The sequence below is a fragment of the Thunnus albacares genome, chromosome 19 (genome assembly GCF_914725855.1).
Source record: "Thunnus albacares chromosome 19, fThuAlb1.1, whole genome shotgun sequence".
NCBI classification, from domain to species: Eukaryota; Metazoa; Chordata; class Actinopteri; order Scombriformes; family Scombridae; genus Thunnus; species Thunnus albacares.
In genome coordinates this window covers 15,494,809-15,514,348 of record NC_058124.1, presented here as the reverse complement: position 1 = coordinate 15,514,348, position 19,540 = coordinate 15,494,809, and the positions used below count along the sequence as shown (strand labels likewise).

The following is a 19,540-nucleotide window of genomic DNA, read 5'->3' as shown; positions in this document are numbered from 1 at the left end:
TGCAATAGCAAGGAACTCACGGCTAAACTGGAGAGGCTCCCAGTGCTCATAAAGTCCACTCAAAAAGTGGCATAAAACCATCAAAAGGAAGAGAAAGCCTGTCAAACTGACATGAGTCATGGTTGCTTCTGTCACATGCAGATACTACACAACTGCTGCTGCATGTCACCATCACCAGCACCATCTCCCACCCTCCATGTATGATAATATTGCAGATAATATAGTGCACTGGCTAACATAAACTGTATTACACTAGGTCATAGAATAAGTAAGTCCATCTTCAAAACATAGCAACAACTTGCATGCCCAGGAGTGTTCATTAGTTTTTAGTGTCCCCTGGAAACTTTTTTTGTTTTGTAACTTTGTTCTGTTTTGTACTGTGCAGCTTTTCTGTATTTGCTTATGCTTTCCCTTTTTACTTGCGTTTTCTATATTTGCAGCATGTTTTGTTTTGCTGTATATGAATGTGTTGTCAAATTGCTGCAGATGTTTTCTTCATTTGGTTGTATTTTGCCTGTTTTTTCTTTAGTTGTATTGCACGTGTTGAGCTCTCAGGGCCATCATTCTTTTTAACGTGTATCCTGTTTATTAATCTTTGTTATATTCGGATTACATAACCAAAGAGTCTTTCTTTGTCACTCACACACACAGACACATGCACATACACACTCACACACACACCTGGTCTTTTCCTCCCTTGTTGGCCAGATGTTAGCTTTGAGATTTCAATGTAAAATCAAGTGTGAGAAATGTTTTTAATTATCTGGCCACCTGGACAGAGTTGTAAATGCACGCACACACACACACACACACACACACACACACACACACACAGACACACACACACAGATACACACACAAATGGCATCAAGCAAAAGCATCACTTGCTTTGACGCACAATTAACAATTCCCTGTAACCCTTGACTTTCTAACTTAAAAAATATGTATTTTGCCAGAATCAACTTCAATAAATCTCATTTTGTGAGTTGTGAGAACCTCATGAGGATTGAATAACACACACACACACACACACACACACACACACACACGCACACACACATTGTTTCAGGTAACAGATGTTGTCCTTCTTTTAATTAAAGTCAACAAATTAAGACATTGTACTTACTCACTGCTGCAGAAAGGCCCCAACACACACACACACACACACACATTTCTGTTCTCACCACATTATAATCAGCTGTAGGGGAATAATGCAGCTTGTTTAAAAACTCAATGCAATCTTAATTATTATTCAAGGGCAGCAGCAGACACTCTTACAATCCTGGACTTTGATGTTGTTTTGTTCTTCAGAGTGTTTTCAGGCTGTTGTTGTGCTTTGGCGGGTTCAGGACTCTCAGTGACGGCTTTTGAAACCACAGGTTTGAATCCAGCCTTCACATACGACACGGAGTGGACATGGTTTGTGCTTCAGCCCACTGAGCTACAAAGAGTGTGGTGTCTGTCCAGATTATATATCTTCTTCCCTCTCCATCTGTCACTCTCAATTTCTTAATCTTTCCGTACTGTGTACTGTCTAATAAGAAGGAAAGGTAGACACATTTCATCTTCAAAAAATGCATTTTTTTCTCGCTCAACCGTTGTTGTTGATAATACAGTAAATCTCTTGACTTAGTGAATGGAACACAATTATGTTTAGCTCTAAGCAGCCTTAAAATACCAGACTAACATTTGGTGTGCACTTTAAGATGAACAAACAAACTCAAAATGTTCTCTTTCTCCCAAAGGCATTACTATAATCTCCATAAAAAAATTTGTACATGTCACGTTAAAGGTACATTTCAAAAATTCCATCTTATCTGATTTTTGTCTGATATTGAGCTCAAAAAGGGAAAAAAAAATGCTAATGCAATACTGTATTACCATGCCACTTTCTAATAAGGCATCCTTTATAATGGGTTTAGAATTTGTAACTCATAGCTTAATTAATGGTTAAAAATACAATTGTAGATTAGTTATAAGTCCTTAATAATAACAACTTTTGGGTTACCAGGCTGTGAAAAATCCTCTTAGTAAATTGGACCAGACAGCCACTTACCTTCCAGAGAAGGCCTGCAGAGGACCTTGACCAAAATCTATTTATTAATAACTTTTTCAGCATTTATAAATGAATTATCAATATATATAATAGCATTATTACCAAATACAACAGAAATAGGGCCAAATTATTACAAGAATGAACATAAAATGGCAACATAAAGTGTGTGCATGTGTGAAAGAAAACAGTAATGACTAAGGAAAGAGACATTCAAAGTGCACTTTCTCTAGAAAGACAGTGAATATCAGTAAGCAATCCTGCTGATTTTGTTAACAGTAACTGAGACTGAAGTGCATCATGGAACAAGGTCAGTGCACACATTTTGTTAAGATAATACTTTATTGTTGAGTGTGTTACAATGTAAAACATTGTAAGGGACACAAATAATAATCAACAGACAGAAATTACGACTTAAAACTGTATTGTATTTGATCTTTCTTCTTCTTTATAATTGTTAACCGAAGAAATCCTTAATTTTCTGAAAGAAGCTTTTACTTTCACCATTGCAGAGTTTTGACTGACAGCATTTGAAGTCGAAGTCTGGGAGGGCATATCTGACAGCCAGATGCATGAAGTCACACTCTGCGTACCTCAGACATGAAGTGTAGGTTGTTCCTGAAGTGAGACAGTATATGAGAGACACAGCATTAGTCATTTTAACTTTATTGTTACATTGATTATAACAGAGCTATGCACTGAATCTTTCAATGAAAAATACAGGGAAGGTAAGGGAAGTCATTTCAGAGAAAGGCTGATAAAAGACCATTTCAGAGATGTTTCTTCCAAATATGTGTTTAGAAAATAACCAACAAATTTAAGCAATAAAATAAATAAAAAATTGAAAGTTGAATCTGGTTCAGTGCATCATTATTACAACCTCTGGAAGAGGAAGAGTTTGAAGATTCATTATCGGGCTTGGAAATGGTTGTTTGGCAACCTTTCCACAAAACCCTATTGTAAATGTTCCTGAAATTTCAGTCACATCTCATGGCCTTCATCAGTGGATGGAGTTTGCTCAGTTGTCATGGAGATGATTCAGCTATTATTACATGACCTAAAATATGGACTTTCAGTCACGTGATAACAATAAAATAATACTTTATTACATACTTCGGTCACGTGATCACAGCTAAACCATCTTCATGACAGCTGACCAAAGTCTAACCACTGATGAGGGCCATGAGATGTGGCAGAAAACTCCAATAATTGGACTTTTTTCTAAAAAGCCGTCATTGTTTCAGTTTGTAGGTAATTTGTCAAAATTGGTTGGAACCTAGGAACAATGTAATATGATACTCAAAATTTGTTCACAAATTCAGGAGTGCACCACTTAACATTACTTCAGAGTTTATTAACAATAAACAACAGCCAGTGCACTGCAATTAGTGCCGCTCTGCATCCAGTTGCACAGACATGTGTTTTATGTTCTCGAAATAAGATTTTATGGTGTCCTTAACTATTGGTGGACTTTTCAACTTTGTTTCTTTTATCATTCTTACCGTCACTGGTGAGTGTCAGGCACGTGTCTTCACCTGGGTTACACTCCTGTTCAACCTCACAGCTGCTGGAGGAGCCATGAGGGCAGGAGTAACACTTCAGAGAGAGGCCTGAAGAGAGGAGACATGATTGAGGTTATTTTGGTCCAGTCGGTATTTGTGAACATGAACTCATCTCCCAAAGTTTCAAACTATGTGACTGATACATCACATGAACATTTCAGTGCTCATTTCAGTGCTATTATTAGAAGTGTTCATAATTGAAATCAAACTTGATTTAAAGGTACCTTGTGGAGTTTTCTACCACTAGTTGCGCTATAAAGCAATGTTTTTATTAGTTTGCCCATGTTTTTTGTTTGTTTTTTTTAAATGCTGTTGTTTCACATTATTCCATTGATCTACAGGTGGTGGTAATGCATCAAGAAATGCAGCAATGCATCAGCAAAAGAAGACTGCCAGCAAGTAAGCATAGATGTAAACAATACAGGATTCAAAATGTTTTTAAAAATGGCTTTGCGAATGTTTTATATGTTGGTAGACCAAGATCCATCAAGGATGCACACAATGGGCTTGGGTGAGTAAAACACTGGCTGTAAACAGAAACTTGCTTTAAAAGAAAAGTCCACAGGGCACCTTTAAGAAGGAGTCAAATGTTCCAACTGTACCTTTAAAGGAATAGCTCAACATTTTCACTGCACCCAGCCAAGAAATAGTCCAGTACATAACTATCCCAAAAAACTCAAGTTGTTGTTTTCACACTTTGTTTTTGCACAGGTTAAACAAATAAGATATAAAATGTTAACTAATGAGTTTTAGAGGTGCTGTTAGGTGGATTTTGTCACTTTTGGACAGAGTCAAGGTGTTTCCCACTGTTTCCAGTCTTTATGCTAAGCTACGCTAAGCTAAGTGGATGCAGGTTCCAACTACATATTTACTGTGCAGACATGAAGACAGTATCAATCTTCTCAATAAATTCTTGGTGAGAAAGAGAAAAAGCTTATTTCCAAAAATGTCAAACTATTCCTTTAAGGTAAAGGCTAAACAATGGCTGCTAGACAATATCCCCTAAAATAATGTGGATATTGTCATAAAAATATTTTTAAAAAACCTTTTCTAATATTTCTTAATGTCAGACATTAAATGAATGGTGGACTGTGGAAAATACCTGCGATAGAACATTTTGAATCCCTAACAAAAACATGTCCGATATGTTGTGATTGATTGACACCTTGGTACAGAAAGCCGGTACATCTGGTCTCTAAGGATACATAGAACATTCAACCATGATATGGCATCACAGCCAGTAGGAGGGGTAAAAGCAGAGAGCGGGTGCACCTGATGTCACCGTTGAGCCCTCTGGAGATGTTGTGGACCTATCAACAAAACACCAAGGAAGGAGGGTGCCCACCTGATGACCCCCATGAAGCTTCTACCCCTACCTCCACTGCTGGTTATGATTTACAGTCTGCATAAACAGGACTGAATCATTGAGAGAAGAAACCTGGACTCGACTGATCCTCTTGAAGTTCTGTTGCTGCTGGTTATGATTTACAGTCTGCATAAACAGGACTGAATCATTGAGAGAAGAAACCTGGACTCGACTGATCCTCTTGAAGTTCTGTTGCTGCTGGTTATGATTTACAGTCTGCATAAACAGGACTGAATCATTGAGAGAAGAAACCTGGACTCGACTGATCCTCTTGAAGTTCTGTTGCTGCTGGTTATGATTTACAGTCTGCATAAACAGGACTGAATCATTGAGAGAAGAAATCTTGACTCGACTGAACCTCCTGAAATCTTGTTGCTGCTCGTTATGATTTACAGTCTGCATAAACAGGACTGAATCATTGAGAGAAGAAACCTGGACTCGACTGATCCTCTTGAAGTTCTGTTGCTGCGTTCAATAAAACACCAAGGAAAGAGGGTGCCCACCTGATGACTACAGGGAACCGTTTACCCCCTACTCCCACTCAAGGAATGATTGCCAATTATAATACAGGACTGTACAACTTATTCCTATGACCTGAACTATAAATAAGTTAAAATCTTGTCAATAAACCAAACCAAACCACACCAAAAAGCTGTCACAACTGTTCAGAGAGCAAACTGCAAGTTGTGGGACATCATAGAAAATATTATGAATGAATATTTATCACTGACTCTGCTGTAGTGTGAACTGGAAGCAGATGACACAGCAGCAGCACATGCAAACAGCACACTGATCTGCCAAAATGTTCCCTGGGGCTTGTAAGTGCTGAATACGTTTGCTCTTTGAGAAACATGTAATCTTTCTGACTTAGCCCCACTTGGCTGAGCTTTTCAGAGACAAAAAAGAGTGAGCATTAATGAAAGATTCCTTCTTCAACCCCTTTTTCTTACCAAATCCAAACATGGCAAAGCTGACAGCCAGGAAAAACACCACAGAGCTCCTCATGACTGAAAGTGTTGTCACGCCTGAAAATCAAAACAAAAAGGCACAATTCACAAAATCACAGCTGGATAAAAGGTAGCGGATTAACTTTGTTGAGGTAAAAAAGGATTGGCACATGCAGGGTGTATAAAAAAACATTTTAAAGCCTGTAAAAACAGAAGGCTTCCACACATAACTTGTGCTTCTGTCTTGCTGTCACAATTTGGTAAAGAAAGTTTTCATAAAAACAAAACCAGCCTCATTTAATGTGTTTCTTCTCACCTTTACTGACTCATTTTTTTTGGAGCTTTCTTTCAAATAACTGATGAAATATGACTTAAAATTACTTAAAAGTATAAAAAGACAGAGTTTACCTCAATACTGACATAAAGGTATTCATGTTTGATGATCACATTTTGCTGAGTTTTCTAAAAAAAACTAAAAAATTGGCATCACAAATTGTTAGCCCTGCAGTCATCCAACACTCACCTGTGAATGTGAAGAAAATGATTTTTAGCTCATGAAGAAGAGGCTTTTTGTAACAGTGTCAACACAAAGTAAACAACCAATTTGTTTGGGTTCAGAGTCTATGTATGGATGTAGGGATTGGATTCTGTCTAATATATGGGCCAACGGTGTGTGTTTGTGCATCACAGAGAGATTTTTCTATATTTTTTCCTCACCTTTTTTTTCAGATGACAAATGCACATGTGAAGTACATTCAATAATGTGTAATTTGGCTTTTATTTGATATAGAAATGGAGAGATGACACAGCAGTCATTAGAGGGAAAATGAGGGCAGGCAGGGCATTGACCGATTACATATCACATGATTAGGGTACTTCAGGTTGTGATTTGTGAAAAAACACAGTAATCTTATTGTAGATGTTTAACCAGAGATTTGGTAACAACAGAGAGAGAGGACGAGGAGCAGAGGGCAAAATGTAAGGGGAGGGAGAAAAATATGAAGAAAGAAAAGAAAGTCTTTGTCATAGAGGACTCTGCCTGAACAATGGAGTCATATGCTGTGAGCTGGTAAAAAGTTATTGCTGCAAGATTTGCCCTAAACGTCAGTTATGCATCTAATATCTTTGTCCATCAAAGAAAGAGAGGAGTTAGCACATTTCAGCTGAGAGAAAATGAATCAGTGTAAACCGAACTGATAGCAGACACCTTCAGGAGAAAAACAAATGATGGACAGCAAAGTCTCAGAGCTGAACTGCTGAAAAGATGCTCATGTACTGTACGCTTGATATGCCCCAGAGCATACAGTAGGTTTAATTTCAGAAAAAGTTGGGGGTTTAGCAAATAATACATGATGCTACAAATTGTGTGTTTATCTGTTTATTTATTTATCAGATAAGATACTACACAAGATGTACAACTGTACATACTTTGTTTGATTATGTTCTGATTTTGTAACTTTTTAACTCTCTTCATAATGCAAGAAGATGCAGCTACATAACACAAGAGCCACAGGCTCTGAAAAACAACCCACATTAGCTTTCCTGCTAAAGTCTCCTTCTTATCTAACTTACAAACATAAACTTGTCTTGTCCTGCACCTTAGCTTGTGGAACGAGCCACCAAACACACATTCACCAAAAAGTGGCAGGCTAGGTAGCAAATTATATGCTCCGGTGCAGCAGTGCATTAAACAGCATGTTAATGTGCTTGGAAATGTAACTTTGGTCCAGTGTCTGCTGATTGTGTGTTTGGTCATTGATCTTCAAAATCCCTGATAGCAACATACTGTCTGCCCATGACTTGTAGCCACAGCAGTTTGTTTTCTTTGTCTCTGTTGTGTATTGTGTAACTCTGGTAGCCTGCCAGCTAATGTCAATCAAACAAAAAGGAGCATTTCTGATATTTCAGACCTGTTTTCTTTATTCTAATAATACAAAACTATTAACAATACATTTTAAAAACATGTTGGACTTTAATCTTAGAACCAGCTGTCTTGGTTCTTGGACTTTCTGCTGTACACACATCACTAAATCACGCGAGAATCCATCTTGTCATGCTTCAAGTTATGTCCGAACCACTGGTAGTCAATCAGCATCCTATGAGGATTCTTGCATGATCTCGCGAATCCAGCTGCCTTGCAAGGTAAGATGGTGATAGACAGTGATAGACAGATGGTTCATCCAATCAACTGCCAAGTATTTTTTAAAAGTGCCTGCCCTTTTCCAAACAGTTTTCATGGACAACTTCTGAGATGGGTCTTAGTAACAAACCGTCTGGCGTGTCAGGTTAGAGAAATATGTTTGTGAAAAGGGATTCAACAATGTCTTAAAGGGACAAAAAGTTGTTTGCAATCTAAGAGGGATCTAAAAGGGCCTCTCAGTTTACAGAACACCAACCCAGATCAGATCAGACATGAGTGTAACAGCAGGTCCTGGAAGAACGCTGGTTAATTAGATTTTGTTTGGGTTCAGTGGTTTTCAGTGGTGTTGACAAAGACCCAAAACCTGTCGCACTAAAATTGGACCCAACCCAGAACAAAGATAAGACCTGTTCAGTACAAGTAAGGTCCTCACATTCACCGCTTAGATCTCAATGATCAAATCCATCTGAAATATTTTCACACTGTGTTTTTCTGTTAACAGCAAACACTGCCAGGAGAGCTTTTTTATTATGAAATGTTCACTGTAAAAATGACTGAACCTTCTACTGTTGTCAGCAGTGACACAGGTTTTATGTCAGTAAACATTCAATCAGGACTGAAACTCTCCTCTGGGTGTTATGAGTTTCATAATCCTGAATTCATATTAAGTCTTCATTCTTCCTCTTCTCTCTCTGTAGATCTTTGTAAGCTTCAGAGCCTGCTGGAGGCGTGAAATCAGAGTTCAGACACACAAATACACATGCATCAGAGGCATGAAATCAAAGTTCATGTTGCAGTTTTTCCACTGTGAAAATTTTCTTTATGGACGTGCAGCAGCTTTTTAGCCTTGGTGCTCGGAGGAAGAGCAAAAGAAATCATTTCAATTGAATAATAGATATGATTATATCACAACTTTATTGCAATAAAACCCTAAAAGTTCTGTCTTCCCCAACCTATGAGTAATAACGATCAATTAAAGAGAATAATCTTATTTGGGAATGAGGCCCGTGTCATGTTTAATTCAGAGAACTCATGTGTATCATTTCTCCCAGGGGGAAGCTCAACATTTTCTCACAGAGGTTTAAACGTCGCCATCTGAAAGCTACATGACTTTCCTTTGCCATTGCAGCTATTTAGGCTAATGACTGGCTGTCGTGCTGCTCATTACTTCTTGTCTGAGGCTGGGCTAAAGGCTGGTGTAATGAGGCAAACCAGCACTTTCATTTGTTTCTGGTGCCAGCTTGGCCTTCAGTGGGTTTTGCTGTGTGCCTTTGCAGTGCTCACACCTCAGCCTACAGAGATGTTTTGTACGTGCTAAACAATATTTCTGTTTATCTATTGGCACAGTAAGAAAGTTGTTGACAACCGGTGTTCATTTTCGCACCTGATTTTGATTTAGTTTTTGGTCTAATTCTCAGTGGATTGTAGATGAATTTAGTTCATAAATCTGTTTTTATCAAGAATATCAGGTAACAGTATTGAGATAGACATAAATATTTCTGAATGCAAGATGCTTCTTATTATTGGTAGTACAAAAGGTCAGACAGCTGAATCAACTTCCAAACAAGAGATTTTGGGGGGATACTGCTTTATTTGTCAGAAGTTAGGCTACAAAATATGTTACTGCATTAAAACAGTCTTGTCCATTTGTCTGTTTTCATTTGCTGGCAAAATATGTAATACATTTTGTCATAATTGTTGTTTTCAATGGTTACTTTTTATTTCATTTTAGTCTCGCTTTTGTTGTCAAGAAAAGGTTATCAACAAATATTTTTCATCAGTTTCATTGACAGAATTAACACAGTTAACAACTTTGTCTTCAGAGGTAGCAGGTGGTTCTTTGTTGGGTAAAAACTAAACTTGTTAGGCAAATCAGAGCTTTCAGTAAATGGTCAGCATTCTTTGGCCACACCGAGGTGTAAAACTGACTTCCCCTTGTCATTTATATGTGGCTAATATTTTTAGTGGTGTGACTTCAGGGAAACTATTGGATGGATTGCCATGAAATGTGGTATTTTTGGGACATTTCTGGTCTCCAGAGGATGAATCTTTATGAATTTGAAAATCCTCATTTTCCTCTAGTGGCACCATGAGATTGACATTTTAGTTTTTGGTGAAATGTCTCAACTAGACTACTGGATGGATTGTCATGAGATTTGGTACAGATATTCAATACTTGAAATAAGTGTGGTGATCTCTTAACATTCATGCAGCACCGTCATCAGGTCAAGACATTAGTGCAGTAATTTGTCCACTTCGGTTTATGACCAAGTACGTCCAAAACTAATGACATCTCCATCAGTGTCAGTTGTACTCGGGAAACATAATGCCATTTTTCAACATATTGGCCAGAGGGTGCTAAATATAAAATGCTAAATGCTCACTGCCAAAGATCTTAAAGGAATAGTTAATTAGCCTGAGAAATGCCATTATTTGCTTTCGTGCTGAAAGAGAGATGAAAAGATGGACATTGATCTTATGTCTGTGTGGTAAGTACAAAGCTGGAGTCAGAATATGTTTACCTTAGCTTAGCATAAAAACTTGTAGCAGAGGGAAACAGCCAGCCTGGCTCTGTCCAACGTGAAAAAATAAGCCTTTACAGATGCCTTATTTTAATCAATCAATATTACAGTCTATCTTGTTTGTTTAACCCGTACATGCACACTTGATTTTATGTAATGTTGAAATATTATAATATAAATTAGTCTCTGCAAATTAGTGAAGGTTATGGAAAGATTGTGTTCAAATGATGAAAATGTTTATATTAATTCCCATATTTTATTATGAACTTGTGACATCCTGTTTATGAAACCATCTGTCACACAAACAGTTTTTTTTCACCAGGTTTTTCAAGTTTGTTGTTGTGAAAGCGAATGGTCAAAGCTCACTCACTTTTGTTATTTCATCATCACAGATTTACGAGAACTGCACAGTGCAGTAGCTGCTTCAGTATAACACAAATGCTGACAACAGTTTCAACTAACACATTTACAGATTTGAGCAGTTATTGATTGGTTTTGCATAAATGTTGTAATGTCCAACAGCAATAAAACAACTCAAACAGTTCTACAACTCTCCCATAATCCCATCTCTTCTCTCTTCCACTCTCCTGTTCTCAATCTGCATTCCCCTTATTTTTCCTTTTCGCCTGTTTCTCTTTCTTTTTCCCATCCCCCCTTTCCTTCTTTTCTCCATTCATTCACTGCCTCTCCCTTTATTTTTTTCTGCTCTCTTTACATCTCTCCTCTCTTTCTCCTTCCCACTGCCACCATTTCTCTCTGTCTTTCTCTCATTTCCCAGTCCACTGAGTTAAATATGGGAAAACCAAACCAATCAGGCCATGACATGGTTATTATTTTTAAATACTGATTTTTTTTAATTCCCTCTCTCTCAGTCATTACCATTCTTTCTCTTCTTCCTTTCCTCCATCACTTTTTATGCACGCTCTTTCTCTCTCAGTATTCTGTCCATCTGCAAGGTTGAAGAATTTCAGAAGATTTAAACGCCTGAATTAATAAATCATTAACATTTGACCAACATGTGTGAGTGGCTTTTTGAGGGTTCTCTGAAAAAGCCTACTTACCATGAATTAAGAGACCATCTATATGCATACAGATATGTATGCACTTCACTATTTTTTTCATTCAGAAGGTCCATAAGAAACCCTGAACGTAGATTTGCACAAACTACATGTATTATGCTAATCGTGCACCAACTGTGCAAAGTTACTCACCTCATCCAGGGATTGAAACACACATGTTTGAGCTGTTCCTGTTGAACAGATTCAAAGTGAGCAGTGAGTATTTACAGTATAACATCTTCAGCAGGGATGAGGAACAGCAAATTGGGTGAATAATGCAGCAGGATAAAAGTAAAGAAGGTAGAAAAAGCAAAAAAATAAATTTTTAGCTCTAGTTTATAATCCCTCAAAATGCTTTGCTCAGTGTTGTCCACTGTGTTACTGTGGGTCATCCCCTAATCAGAAGGTTGTGGTTCAATCCCTGTCTCCTCCTGTCCACATGTTGAAGTGTGGCAAGATACTGAACCCCGAATTTCTCCCGATGGTTGCCACCGTCAGTGTGTGAGTGTGTATGTGTGAATGGGTGAGTGAGCAGCAGAAACATTGTAAAGCACTTTAGATAAAAGCACTATATAAATGCAGCTCTCTATTACTTATATATTGCAATTTACAGTAAAAGATGTCCTACATAATGGCATGTTTTCCTCTGTATAATTCCAAGGTTTTATTACCTGTGATGCTCTGATTCAGGTGCCATTCACACTTTACAATTTCTGACTGTCCCAGCTTAAAAGGGATGTATCATGCACATTTCCAGGTCTTTATTTATATTCTGGGGCTCTACTGGAATATATTTGCATGATTTACAGTTTTAAAAAATCCTTATTTTCTCATATTGGTTCTTTATGCAGCCCCTCAGTTGAGCCTCTGTCTGAAACAGGCCATTTTAGCTCCTTTCTCTTTAAAGGCCCCCATCCCAATAAAATCATTCATACATGTTCGAGTCTGAATTTGATCCAAAATATGTGAGAGGATGATGTGAACCTTAGCAATAAAGGCTAGAGTTTGTGGGCATGTGGGAAAGATCTGACGTCAGTCCAATGGGGAAGTAGAAGAATTTTTGCAAATGAAGCATTCAGAGCACTTGCAAGGAGCATTTTTACATACATTTGAACTTTGACTATGTTTAATATAGACATCTGACATCACAACTGTATAAAAATACCAGAAAATCACAAAAAAAGCATGGTATGTCCCCTTTAAAGTTAACAGTCATGAGAGAAAAGTCATGAAATTATTGGTCATAAATCCAAAAAGGTGGTCTTAGTTCGTACTCCACACAGACATGACAACCTTGATGATGGCACTGACAACCACAGACAGCCAACGTCAAAATTCGGACAGTGTCAGAAATTAATGTCCAAAGTCAAAGTATTCCATGAAAATTTGACATGCAGAATACACTGGCTGAGGGCAATTTTGGAAAAAGCTTTTAAATATATGGTCTGTACAGTCTGACACACATTGCAACCAACATTTTTTTATTAAACCCATCTCACACAGTATGCCATACTACGAACCTGTGAGACTGCTGTTACTGCACAGTGTGTAGAGAAACTTTACACCTGCTACACACACCAGCGCCTGCACATGAAAAAAGACTTGTAGGTTAGAGGAAAGGACAAACACTCACTGGATCTCGTAGGACAGCAATTTTTATCTTGCCCGGTCATTTTCAGGACACTGACAATTAAGTGGTGTAACTACCCTTTAATTAGATATAGAAGGAAATAGTGTACTCATTAAGGACATAATTAACTTAATCAATGAACGCTAAAGAGCAGCAATTAAACTTCACATATATGTACAATACGTAAACGGGTCATTTGTGTGCGTGTGTGTGTGTGTGTGTGTCAGAGAGAGTTTGTATATGTTTTTATTAACTTGTGGGGTCCAAACGTTAACAAGACTATAGAAAAACTCATGGTCAGTCACGTGAGGGTTAACGAAGTTAATAAATGTTTGAGGGAGACAGAGAGGAAAAAAGCCATAGGTAGTATAATTACCCAGAGTGACCTGTGTGCTCATGCATGTAGGACATACCTGTTCTAGCTCTTTCTCTCTCTCTTGATTTTATGCACAATTTCAGGTAACTTCATCTCTACCTCTCTCATCACCAAGTGAACAATACTGCAGCCTAAAATCTGACACAATTTTCTTTAGTGTTGCATTTTCAAACACAGCCTAAGAGATGTAAAATCAGTATATGAAAAGGTGTTTAGTAACTCATTCCATGCGGAAATTTTGCAGAATCAGTTTTTACGCTGTGAAGATTTCCTGATCATCTACAAGTGCCGATCTGATTCAAAAACCAGGCCGCAAAGGTAAGTGATTAAAGGTCTTATCATATAAAGTATTGCAAGTATTGTAGAAAACTGAAGAAAACAGGAGAAGACAGGTGATCTACAACTGAACCTATAAGTCAACTATTTAACTTTATTTGGATTTGACTCATAATGTTATTAAAGATCATGTTAAGATTCTGCAGCCTTTTAAAACTGTCTCAAAACCCACTGAGGTAAAAGGAACATAAATCTCATCAAGGTAAAAGAGAAACCTTGAGACAAAATACATGGTGGGTGAAATTCAGGGCCATAAAAAACATCTCTGTTAGCATCATCAGTGCCATCATCAAGGTTGTCATGAGAACGACACTTGTTTGCAACATAGTGCTCCATCTCCGTTTTTTTTTATCCCATTTTTGTCTTTTTTATATGCAATTTTGATCTATTAAAGGGATTTTACAATCTCAAAGTCTATTTAAAATTTACCAGTCACAGGAAGTACTACACAGCCTGTAAACATAGTTGTAGTAAGTCTTTAGTGGCTCTAGAGAAGCTTCATCATGTCTGAGAAAATTACTTTGACTTGAAGACTTCACATTTCTACCAGAATACTGTTGTTGTGTAGGTTTGTGGACATTTACTTGGACAGGGAAATCTAAGATCCAGTGTTTTTTAGCTTGTAGTGACTAAAAGTCAGAATATCGTGGCCTCTGCTGTATTAATTTTTACCTTTTTAAATTTTTTGGAAGTGCAATAGCTGGAGTATTTTTTAATGTTTGGGAAAAAAAACATAATTTGCAGTCTAACAAAGAGAAAAGCATCCACTGTGCTGCTCAAGAGTGTCAAAAGATATTTCACGAAGTCATGATGGGATTGAATCCAGACTGTGACCTCTGTTCTACCTCCTACATCTAAATCCTACATCTAAATAAGTAAATGTAGCCTAAATGATGTTCCTTATGAGAACAGAGAGACACAGAAGGTGAAGTTGAAGACATCGCAGTCAGATCTATGAAAGGTCTTGCTTCCTTTTTTTCATTTCCTTCAGTTCTCCCTATTTTTTTTCACTGTGTAGGAAGGACGTGCAGCTCTGTGGGAAATTGTCTTGAGAGATTACCAGTGTGTGTGTGTGTGAGTGTGTGTGTGTGTGTAATCTGACTTATCCTACTTTCGGGGACACATTTCAGACTCAAGACCAGTTAACTGAGGACAACTTGTCCAATAGGGGACAAAAGCCATGGTTAGGTTTCCTAGTCTCCAGGAAATGATGTAATGTCCCCAAAAGTGTGTGTGTGTGTGTGTGTGTGTGTGTGTCTGTGTCTGTGTGTGGATTACCAATGTTTGGTATTTATTTCCAGAGCTCCAGAAAGCTCTTTTTGACTTTTTCACAACATGGGGTCTTGCTTCAATCGCATGCCCCCTGTGAGTGTGTGAGTGTGTTTATTTTCCTCTTTCTATGTGTGTCCACTTGCAACATGTGTGTGCCTCATTTTTGTGCATGCTTTTTTGTGCCTATTTGTGCGTGTATGTATGCATGCATGATATGCATTCAGGTATATGTGTGTGTTTGTGTGTGTGTGTGTGTGCGCGCGTGTGTGTGTGTGTGTGTGTATGTGTGGGTGTGTGTGTCGTCCAGGGAACATATAACTGGATTAGCCGTCATGCTTTTATTTCTGTAATGGAAACATCAGCCTGAGAAAGAAAGTAGGGCTGAGGCTGAGACGATGGAAGAGAGAGAGAGAGACGTTGTTCAGGATGATCTTCTGAGCTTCTTGAATATTTTAGCATGAAAGTCCATTCACGACCTTTGGGAAGAGTGTATATAACAAAATAATCTGAGCTCAAACGTCCACCGACGGTAGCAGCTTTTTAGAGTTTTCAACCACATCTCATAGTCTTCTTCAGTGGATTGGAGATCGAAAATCAAGAGAAAAACAAACATATTTATGACCCTTGGATAGTATCCTTCCAGCTGCAAGAGGACACATACAAACTCACTGTAAATCTTTGTTTTTAATAAAATTATTAAAGTCAAACATCCTTGCAGAAATGATGACTAGATATAATACATGGCCAAAAGTATGTGAACACCCAAACATTACATCCTTAAGTGAGCATCTCATCGTCTCAGAGGCAGGAAACTGAAGAAGCATTTAAAAAATGTATTATCTTAGCAAAAAAAAAAAAAACCCTACAGCCAGAAGAGCTATCTAACTAGTCTCACTCGGCAGCTGTCAATCTACTGCACTGAAAACAACAAACATTACTAAGATAATTCTTCTCAGGTACATGCAGTCATGAAAGGCAAACTCAAGACTCAGCAACCAGGAAACACTAACGGGGCATATATGTGTGTTTGGAAAAAGGTGAAGGCAAGGCAAGTTATGGACCTCGTTTTGTACACAGGGGCACTGTCAGGAAACAGGAAAAGGATCTTCCCCAAACTGTTGCTACAATGTTGTAAATGTACTATGGTCTAAAACATCATCAGGTGTGTCCACATACATGTGGTGATGTGTAGATAATAACTGTAACAAACATAACAAATGCCAGTTAATATTTTATGCAAATATATACTGAAATAGAGATGTATGTGTACACACAGTGTAATAATGATGATGCTGTGAGAGTGTCCACAGGTTTTAATGACAGATATGCATGTAAAAATTGTGTGTGTGTGTGTGTGTGTGTGTGTGTGTGTGTGTGTGTGTGTGTGTGTGTGTGTGTGTGTGTGTACAGTGGAGACAGTGGAGGACTTGATGAATGTGTGTGTTGAGAACATCTACAGGTTTTCATGACAGACAACGTAACAGAGAGTGACATGACAATAGGCGGTGTAAAAACAGGTCACTGTACAGTGTGTGTTTTGTCTCAAAGATTAGCAGCGCGGGGGTCACGGTGCGTGAGTGTGTGTGTGTTGGGTGAACAGGGGCAGATGTCCAGGGTCCCATGGCATATGCGGGTTTGTGTGTGTGTTGCTGTCTGTTCATGTGTGTGAAGTGATGTGCAGCCAATCAACTCAATATCCTCTCCTTCAGTGATTTCTGAGGCCGACAGCGAGTGGCCATTGACGTGATTTCACGTCACGTTCTGGAGATGAAACAACAGCAGAACAAGTCAGAATCTGTAAATCTCACCACAGTAGATAAAACAAAGCAATATTATACAGTAGTAATGGACTGATGGATTTTGGAGACAATGAAAAAATGTATTGCACTGCCCTTCTGCATTCTCATTTTATTTTACTTACTGCCTTATTTCTGTCTAAACTCTGGGGGAAAACAAGAAGATTAGAATTAGAAAAAAGAAAATTAGACTTATTGTGAGCAATTTTAGCAATTTCACATTGTTAGAATAGAAAAGGATAAGTTCTTTCCTTACTGTTGCTTGTCATTTTACTCACATAGCTACTGTGAATTATTACAAACTATGGTAAAAACAACTTTTTTCTTTCAATCAGTTCACATTTTATTTTACACATCTGAATATTTTCTTGACTTTATGCAGTTATTACGTTTTAAGTAGCATTTAAGAGCACTGTGCAGTAGCAGACAGTGGATATAGTGGAGAAACATTACAAAAGAGTAGCACAATGTTATTTTCCATTAGAAATAAATGAAAGTTCACACAAAAACATCACTTTTCTGTTTCTAAATAAGCAGCCGTTAATGTAAAATCTTAAATCACATGCTAATATCGATCAAATTATAAAGCACAGTATATGAACAAGTGTTATTCATTGTACTTCAGCAATGATTAAAACAGTTTTCCTCAATATAAACTTAACAGCTAACATGTGTAGTTGATCTAAATAACAGAAGGATGCATTTAAATATAATCTGAAATGTGTATTTTTTTTGATTTGGGGACTTACAGAAGTGTCAAAGAACTGGACAACACAGATGCATAAACTGCTGAAATTACACAGAGCAGCTGCACCATCTGCTGGTTGATATAGTCACACACACACACACACACACACACACACACACACACACACACACACACACACACACACACACACACGCACACAAATACAGGTTATAAATCCAATAAATTTGAATGTTAACTATGTGAAGAAAATTTAAATATACATAGTAAAGTTTTTTTTTAAACTCATGGATAAACTTCTATTTTTGCTTTTGTTTTTGTTTTGTTTTTGATACCTTGAATAACATTTGACAAGTTATTTTTGCCTCTTTTCTTCTCGCTCTGCTGTGTTTACTGTCATTAACTGGCTTAACCTCATTTAGCCTATTTAAAGAAACATCTAAAGGATATTCACAGTGCAATAATCACAGCAGAGCAGAGTGTAGGTGACGTCATTTTTTTGAGATCGTGTTCCTTTCATAAGTGGTGGACATGTTGATGCAGAGTGCATTGCATTACACACAACTTTAATGTTAAACCCAGACAAACATAAAAACATCATGGCATTTGATCTTCAGTGCTTCAGGTTTCTGCAGCTGTCATTTGAAAAAAACAGAAGAAAGAAATATGTGACTCGCACTTGCAGAATAAAAATGTGCATTCTCCTGGTAGATTCACACTGAAAAGATGTATTTGCTCTATTCAGTTTCTTTTTTTGCCTCTTGGACATTTGTGTTACAGCATTAAGATAAAAACTGCATGAGCCTACATTATAAGCAACATTAGCAAAAACTAATAGTCAAATCACACAAACACAGCATCCAACATTTAACACAGTGAAGTGAAAGTTAATTTTAAACATTGTGTAGATGAAGCCAGATCATTGTAAATAATTAATGAATGTAAAAATGTAGTATTGTTGTTGGTTAGTGTGATTTGTCTATCTCCTGTTGTAAATCAAGCAAATTGAATGAATGGTTTTGAGAGAGACTGTTTGCAGTTATCTGTACTCGATAAACAGCTGAGTAGAGCTAAAGGAGGTACAGATTGAAAAGTAAGAAAAAGGAAATAAAAAACAGAACAGTATCATAGTTGTTTTGCATTTCCGTGTAACTAAAGGACATAATTTGATTACCTGTTGTCTCTTTTTGTCTTGCAAGCAAATAGACAGAATAGTTCACATTCTAGTCTTGACTCAGAACATTTCAATCAAGCCCAGAAACCACATTTAATGTGTTTACTACATGTTCTTGTGCTTGGTGTTCCTGTTCTTGTACAAGTACTGTCAATCAGGAACCTGAGTCAGTGATAACATGGGTTAATCTAAGCCCTGGGCTAAGACTGTCAGGCTCTCTACTGTCAGTAATGTGTATATACAGATATACAAGTATATATACAATATATAAGTATTGAGTCAAACAGAACCAAAGTCATAAGTTGCTGAACTGTAGCAGAAAATCTTTTTTTCTACCTTTAAGGACATATGGAAGTTTCTTGTTGTAATGACTTACCAACTTATGTTTGTAAGAAGAACAGTTGTTTTACTGAGATATGTTGGTTTTGTGAGATAACAAGTTTTGTGTTTCATTATAACATGAAACTATTTTGTTATAACATGAAAAGGATCTCATAATAACATGAAAAGGATCGTGTTAAAAATGAGAAAAGTTTCTTGTTATATCAGGAAACTGAGAAAATATTTTCTGTCATGGTGGGAAAAATACACTGCTGTAGGAA

The 19,540-nt window shown here is 37.4% G+C and overlaps 1 protein-coding gene across 1 annotated transcript; it reads right to left on the bottom strand.

Annotated features, from left to right (window-relative positions):
* Positions 1-2,381: 2,381 nt before the first annotated feature.
* LOC122970433 (CD59 glycoprotein-like) lies at positions 2,382-6,467 on the bottom strand. Its single transcript, XM_044336562.1, has 4 exons — positions 6,452-6,467; positions 5,932-6,006; positions 3,556-3,663; positions 2,382-2,671 (listed from the first exon to the last, which is right to left on the bottom strand). Exons 2-4 carry the CDS (start codon positions 5,984-5,986, stop codon positions 2,511-2,513), a joined length of 324 nt encoding a protein of 107 aa, XP_044192497.1. The 5' UTR covers positions 5,987-6,006; positions 6,452-6,467; the 3' UTR covers positions 2,382-2,510.
* Between the last annotated feature and the right edge of the window lie 13,073 nt (positions 6,468-19,540).

Bases quoted from the DNA above. Each gene is read 5' to 3' on its own strand.
- LOC122970433 (XM_044336562.1), bottom strand. From the start codon at position 5,986: ATGAGGAGCTCTGTGGTGTTTTTCCTGGCTGTCAGCTTTGCCATGTTT. The intron at 3,664-5,931 runs GTAAGAAAAAGG...TCCTCTCTTCAG, and splicing joins CTTTGCCATGTTTGGATTTG to GCCTCTCTCTGAAGTGTTAC. The intron at 2,672-3,555 runs GTAAGAATGATA...GTCTCACTTCAG, and splicing joins CCTGACACTCACCAGTGACG to GAACAACCTACACTTCATGT.